The sequence below is a fragment of the Salvia splendens genome, chromosome 5 (genome assembly GCF_004379255.2).
Source record: "Salvia splendens isolate huo1 chromosome 5, SspV2, whole genome shotgun sequence".
In the NCBI taxonomy this organism is placed as follows: Eukaryota; Viridiplantae; Streptophyta; class Magnoliopsida; order Lamiales; family Lamiaceae; genus Salvia; species Salvia splendens.
Window position 1 is genome coordinate 38,128,313 of NC_056036.1, and position 7,311 is coordinate 38,135,623.

Consider the following 7,311-nt stretch of genomic DNA (forward strand, 5'->3'; position numbering starts at 1 on the left):
CCGGGACGCGGGACGCTCCCCAGGCCGGGAACGCGGCCCCGGGACGGGCCTGAGCCGTGCCGCCCTTCCGTGTAATGCATGGGACGGGCCGGGACTCACGATTTGCAGCCCGGCCCATGGCGTTACAGATGCTCTAAGGGTGTGCTGCTTGTTATTGCAAACTTTGGATCATTCATTTATAGGTTTACTATGAGACTCCAATTTCCAATTTATTTTAGAAAATCAATATCTAGAATTCTCCTATACTAGAAGGATCAGCCTGCAAATACAATAGATTCTCTCTCATCCCCCACAACTTGTAAGAAAACCCCTTTCTTCTTCTCTCTAGGCGTCAGCCATGGCATCTCTCCCCCAAAATCACTTTCAGCAATCTCTTCAGCAGCCATCCTCTCAGCCGCAGCAGCAATCAAATTCATACAGGTAACTCACATAAATTTACTCAATCATTCAAAATACTAAAACACAACCTTTACAAAAATCAATTCATTTTCTCTTTCACATTCAAAACCCCTCATTTAATCAATTCGCTTCTTTACTTCCTTTCAGGGATATGTATAACGGCAACGTCGACGGCCAGATTTCTCAGCAAGTTCCCTACTTCAATACCCCCAATCTTCTTGATCAGCACCCTCCTTACATTCCTCCTTGTAATTTACCCTAATCTCTCTCCTATTGCCGATTGCTTTCTCTTTTAGTGCGATTTTATTTCAATTTCCCTAATTTCTTCTCTAATTTTTCAGTTCAAGTTGCAGGCTTGGCTCTTGGCCCGACCCACGATGAGAACGGGCTGGAATCTCAGTGGAATTTAGGGCTCGAGGCCAAGAAAAAGCGCCCAATTGAACAAGTTTTTCTGGAGAATAATCTGAATAACAATAGCAGCAACAACAATTCCCAGATATCCTCTGTGGATTTGTTGCAGGCCCGCTCAGTGTCAACCGGGCTGGGCCTTTCGTTGGAGAATCCCCGATTGACATCTTCTGGTGACTCGGCGTTGCTAGGACTGGTTGGAGATTCTCTTGATCGCGAGTTGATGAGACAAGATGCTGAGATTGATAGATACATTAAACTTCAGGTGAGAATTTTGGTTTCTTGAAAAACAATTCCTCCTCTTTTCAGTGTTCAATTGTTTGGTTGTGTTGACTGTGTATCATGATATCGATGGTTCTGCTTATCTGTGATGGATTGGCATTGCTGGTGTGGATGATTTATGCTTCAATTTTGTAAAATTACTGATCTTTTTAGCTATATGATTAGAATCAAGAGATCATATTTTGGTCGTAAATTGAATTGAGTTAGATTTAACTTTTAAGCCTAATGTCGTATTGTTGTTGCAGGCATTTTTTTCTTGTTTTGATGAGAACTGTAATTTTTGACTTGCTTTTGCATAATCACAATCATTTGGACTCGAGTTAGGTTTTGTTTCAAGGCAATCTGGTAATTGTAGATCCTTTCAAAGTGATATATTATTTCTTCCTTTTTAGCATTTGATCATTCCTTGATGCTGTGAAGGTTGTATTTTGCATGCAAAGTGAGATAGAGTTAACTTTAGACATTTACCATTGTTTAAATATCATGCTGGACCATTGTAATATTCTGCATTCTCCTCAGCTGTGTACTGCCATTTTTTGGTTATGTTGCATGGTAATGCAAGAAACTCTTGTCTTTTAAGTTCTTAGTCAAGTTTATGTAGTAGCAAACATACACATGCTTGATACTAGTAAACATTGTGAACATGTCCAAACCTTTGAAAATGGACATGGCTGCTTGATTATAATCCTCTTGAAGGACCAAAGATCTCGATATCCTTTTTATTCATCTCTCTTAATCTGCAAAGTTCATTTTCTGCAAATCCTAGAAATATCATATGGATATCACAGCCTTAAAAGTTGCAAACTTCATCTCAAACAAAGAAATGTGCTACTATAAGTTTCTTAGCCTCTGTATGTAGTATACACAAGGAAATTCTTGAGTATGTATGGTTTTCCCATCATTGCTACTGGTAAGATCCAGATTCAAGGAGGTGCTGTTCTTTTGCAATTGATTTACTTAACACTGATTGATTGTTGAACCTTAAACATAGTAACATACTACGATCTAATTTTGAGCCAGAGATGCATTTCCTTAACGTTTTTTTTGTGTACATTACCATTACAAAGAATTCTGTGTCATTAGACAATGGTTTGTTTATTTTTTGACAGGGTGAACGGTTGCGACAAGCTATTCTGGAAAAATTCCAAGCAACCCAAGTCCAGACCATGTCATATGTTGAAGAGAAGGTTCTGCAGAAGCTCCGGGAGAAAGAGGCTAAGATGGAAGATATTAACAAAAAGAATGTGGAACTTGAATTACGGTTGGAGCAGCTCGCTCTGGAGGCAAATGCTTGGCAACAACGGGCAAAATATAGCGAGAACATGGTTAACACCCTCAAGCACAACCTACAGCAGGTTTACGCACAGAGCAGGGACAGTAAAGAAGGGTGTGGCGATAGCGAGGTTGATGACACAGCATCGTGCTGCAATGGCCAACCGGTCGACTTCCACCTCCTCCGCAAGGACAACAACGAGATGAAGGAGTTGATGATGTGTAAGGTGTGCAGAGCAAACGAAGTGTGCATGCTTTTGTTACCTTGTAAACATGTGTGTTTGTGTAAAGATTGTGAAAGCAAGTTGAGTGTGTGTCCCTTGTGTCAGTCCTCCAAGTACATAGGCATGGAGGTCTATATGTAATGGAATTATATGAATCTAACGCTGACTCTGTCTTAATTCTAATAGACTTGGTTCTTGCCTTTAGGACTTGATCATCACCTATGCCATATTTCTCTCTTGGTAATTGGTATGATTATGAATATATATTTCTTGTATTCAGTCGATATCTAATTGGTAAAATGTTTTACCAACTAAATTGTGATTTATCATCTCATACCATTACCAAGTTACTCTTAATAAGATGGCATATTGTAGAATTATGATTTTGCGGTGCATAGATTTGGTACATTCTTTTAAAAGTGCATAAATCATTATACTCATTGGGAATTAGTTTCACTAATTTAAACATATTGGAAGTTGAAAAACCAACCTTCAGAAATGTTGCGCCATCGCATATGGGCTCCTGAATTTTAAAATATAGTAGCATCCAAATTATTTACTCATTGTAATCTTGCATTTATAATGATAATAAAAATAATTAGATGTATTATATTATACTAATTATAAATTTCAATTTTCAAATTTAACATATTAATGCTGCCATTTATCTCCCTTTCCCGATTATCTTCTTCGATTTACCTTTAGTCATTAAACAATATATTTGTTCTAGGATAATGTTATTTTGGGGAATTAATTTATTAAGACCTCATCCCACAATGAATATTCATGTTTTTTTATCCATGCAAAAAACTAATCAATTTTTGTACGTGACTCACTATTTTTTGATAATATGACCCACTTCTTCGATCATTAGTGTTTTTTTTCCTTTTGGAAAATGAGTATATAAAATAAATTATCACTCTTAACTCTACTTAATTAAAAAATACTAAATCTTTTCAATCAAATTGCTATTTATTATAAAAAATTTAGAACATAAGGCTTACATATTTATGCATAACTAGCCAGCACGTTTAAGTGTATAACCAAAAAAAATGAAGTCAACTAGAAAAAAGTAAATAAATAAATGAAGTCAAGTAGTACTAACATTTAAAATGCAGTTAGCATATCATTTAGAGTAAAAGCCCAAAATGGTCCCTAACATTTGGCGTTTTTATGATTTTGGTCCAAAACATTATCTTTTGGATTATTCGGTCCCGCACATTTTAAATCGGGCCACTTTCAGTCCTAATTTGACGGAATTCGTTAAAATTGACAGAATTCAGTGGTCAACGCGATTTGAATTAGATTTGACCAGATTAACTTTTTAAAAAATTCTATTTTTTTTTTCTTTTTGAAATAAATGGAAATTTGGTTAAATTGATTTAATAGAATTGATTTAATAGAATAAATATTAAGCTCTTCTATCTAATTTCACTTCTTCGTTTCCATTCTCTCTCTCATTTCTATTCATCCTCGTCGACGAGGCAGGAACACGAGAAGCCCTAGTTTTCGGAAGAACATCAAGTAACCCCAATTCCCCAACCATGGACCGTTCGAACCACAGCAAGACCGGTGAGAGTGGCGGTGGACGTGACCTCCGATTCCGGTATGAATTTTGCCATTGCCAGAATCGGGCCTCGCTGAGAATCATCAACACCAATGGAAAACCAACAAGGGGGAAGTTATACTTTGTTTGTGAGAGAAAAGATTGCCGTTTTTTCAAGTGGTGTGAGCCAATCGACGAAGACGACGCCGTGACATCTGCAATGCCGCTGCCGGAGACCGAAAGTGAGAGTTTCGGTTTGATTTTATCATCAATCGAGGAGAATAATAGGGCACTAGAGAAATTACGTAGTGTTGTGATGTATGGATTTTGTTTCTTTGTTGTTGTGTTTGTTTATATATTAGGGTTCAAGTAATGAAATTCAGTTTTCAATGGTGAATCAAATCTGGAATCTTAACCAAATTTGGTTTCTTGGTGTATGTTGTACTCCATAATGGTATGAATTGCACTCCAAAATTGTTGTTTAATTGCGTTTCTTGGTGTTTGAAGGGTAAGAATATATGCAACTCTATGCATATGTTCTTGTTGGCTGTTACTGGAAGTTCAGTGGCATGGACTGATCTACTCCTTATCATGATTTTAGAGTTGCCATGAAGTACATATACATTGTTTTCAAAATGTGAGTATGGCATAGTTTGGTGCTCTCGGGTGAGGAGTTGCATTTAGGGGCTTATAGGCTGGATTAGTCCTCTCGGGTGAGGAGTTGTATGCTCTAAGAGTGCAAAAAATGTTAGTTACCAAATCTAAGCATTTTAGATGGACTAAAAAACGGCTTCGGACTAAATCTCGAGTGAGGAGTTGTATGATTGAAGAGTGGAAAAAAGCTATTCAAAATGTTAAGGACCAAATTGGCAACAGGATCTTATGTAAATATTCTGCATAAGATTGGGATATACATTAGCAAAATATTCTGTAGATACTCAAAATGAATTAGCAACATACAATTCATTTCCCTTGCTGTCCATATTCAACATACATTAACCAAAATGAGAACCACCAAAAGCAACCACAAGTTTATAAAGTGAAACCACCATAACCTACAACAAGTAGGCACTAAACCTGTACAATGGGCACTGCCCAAACCTAAATACACCAAATCAGCCAAAATCTAACTTTTTCATGTGGTAACACTAGAGTTTTGAGGGGGTAATACAATTGTGGTTGTTACAAAAACACCATAGCATAGTATCAGTTCTTCTTCACAGTTGATGAAGTAGCATGGGTGTCACCCGCGGCCGCTGAGGGCTGAAGCACAAACATATCGGCAACAACAGTTTGGCAGCGTAGCCTATTGTGACCGGGTTGATGACACAAAGTGCATTTTTGTACCTCTTCAGCTTGTAGTCATGTAGGCGCTTGTACTGCTTCACCAAGTCGACTTCTATCAGCCTACGTGCATGTTGCATAGCTCTCTTGGCCTTCCCTGAAAAAATGGTGATCTTCATGTCACAGTGCACCTTTTCAATAAATTGGCCAATAGTCATTCCAGGGATGACTCGAATATCTTCCTTGTATTTCTTAGCGAGATACCGTGCATTGGCACATCCATGGTTATATGAAGCCCCGCCACACTTATGTTTGTTCTGGAGACGGGAAACCTGCCAAAACCCATGGGCAGGCCTATGCGCCAGTGCCACGAGCCACGGGCATTCACTATCCTTCTTGCTTCTTAGTACCCCTCGACAGTGAGCTATGCAACGAATGTTGTCATTTTTTTTCAACCTCAACTTCTTCCCCAACAATACTCCTTGGTGACGAATCAAGTCTTTGAAGTCTGACTTGGAATTAAAGCGCAACCCGATTTCCCATCTCGGGTCGTTTAGATCAGTGTCAGCCTTATATCTTCTAGTCAAACGCCTTGTATCGTCATCATGCTCTTGCTCTTCTTCATCTTCAGATGCCGAACTTGGTGAGTCACTACGAAGTTGATCACTGTCACTAACTTCATCAGTATGCTGCCTTGACATTTCATCCACGACCCTATTCCACCCTTCCACATGGGCAGCCATAATATTATCTTCATCCTTATCACTAAGGTCGTAGTCACTATCAACAAATGGAGGCACCTCCACATTGACCTCCTCAGCAACAACATCCACCTTGTTCTTCCCCTTATCATCAACATTAGCCTCACCATGGTCTTGTGTAAGGCCATAGTCACTATCAACATATGGAGGCACCTCCTCAGCAACACCAACCTTTCTCTTCCCCTTATCAGCAGCATTTAGCCTTCCATCAGTCGGCTTTCCATCATCTCCATGGTCTTGTGTTACTTGACTGACCAAAACCCCTGTTGTTTCCACAACATAGAGATCAACTATCCCGGCTTTTACTCCAATTTCAGCCATCTCCATGGCGGATTTATTGTCAAATAAGCGGACCAAGCCTTCTTTTAAATTCATCCCAGTCTTCAAGTAAAAGTATTCCAACACACTTACATCTAGACCAAGCTTCGTCTCAACAAACTCATCTACTTCAAGTTTCGACCATTTGTCCGGGTCACATCCGTGCATGTTCTCAGTCATCTCATCCACATATTGTTTTCCACGGCTTTCACGACTTTCATCCATATATCCAGAATAGTGTACTTTTGTTGTGAAGGTACCATCTGCAATAAAAAGCAAAATGAGAATTGTATGAGTCCTATATACAGTAAACAATCACATATTTATGTTAAGTGTGGTCCCCACTACCAAGATTGTTCCCCAACTCCAGACCGAAAGTGTGGTCCCAGTAAACATATACAGTAAACAAGCAGCAAAACACATCCCCAACCTTGGTCCCCACCAACACAAATCAAAGAATATACACAAAATCAATTCAAAATAAGACAAAATCGAGCCAACTCAATTCCTAATAAGCCAAAATCGAGACAAATAGCGGACAAATTGACACAAACATTAGGGACCACTTTCAAAACGAGATTAAACATGCAGTAAAGCTTACCTTCTCGATTTTCACTCGGCGCTGGTTGACTGTGCAACGCCTTCCTCCTCCTCTCAAACGTGTATTTGTTATCACGCGGATCGCCGAAGCAACGGTGATAGGAGTCATACACGTACCAACTCATTGCGAAATGCTTTGGATTCGCCGGCTCGATTGAATCGCTTAATCTATTGGGTTTAATCGCCCAATTTTTGAAGAAGTGTTGAATCGCCCAAC

General features: G+C 39.0%; 1 protein-coding gene across 2 annotated transcripts; it reads left to right on the forward strand.

Annotated features, from left to right (window-relative positions):
- The first annotated feature begins 234 nt into the window (after positions 1 to 234).
- Positions 235 to 2,789, forward strand: LOC121805053 (probable BOI-related E3 ubiquitin-protein ligase 2). 2 transcript variants are annotated; one of them, XM_042204801.1, is made up of 4 exons: positions 235 to 420; positions 547 to 647; positions 753 to 1,072; positions 2,199 to 2,789. In XM_042204801.1, exons 1-4 carry the CDS (start codon positions 338 to 340, stop codon positions 2,724 to 2,726), a joined length of 1,032 nt encoding a protein of 343 aa, XP_042060735.1. In that variant the 5' UTR covers positions 235 to 337; the 3' UTR covers positions 2,727 to 2,789. The 2 variants fall into 2 exon arrangements, with proteins under 2 accessions (XP_042060735.1, XP_042060734.1); XM_042204800.1 differs by having other exon boundaries at positions 237 to 420; positions 741 to 1,072.
- The last annotated feature ends 4,522 nt before the right edge of the window (positions 2,790 to 7,311 follow it).

Excerpts from the sequence above, each read along its gene's own strand:
- LOC121805053 (XM_042204800.1), top strand. The coding sequence starts at position 338 with ATGGCATCTCTCCCCCAAAATCACTTTCAGCAATCTCTTCAGCAGCCA. Across the intron at positions 421-546 it reads CAGCAATCAAATTCATACAG|GGATATGTATAACGGCAACG; the intron begins GTAACTCACATA and ends ACTTCCTTTCAG. Across the intron at positions 648-740 it reads CCCTCCTTACATTCCTCCTT|TTCAAGTTGCAGGCTTGGCT; the intron begins GTAATTTACCCT and ends CTAATTTTTCAG.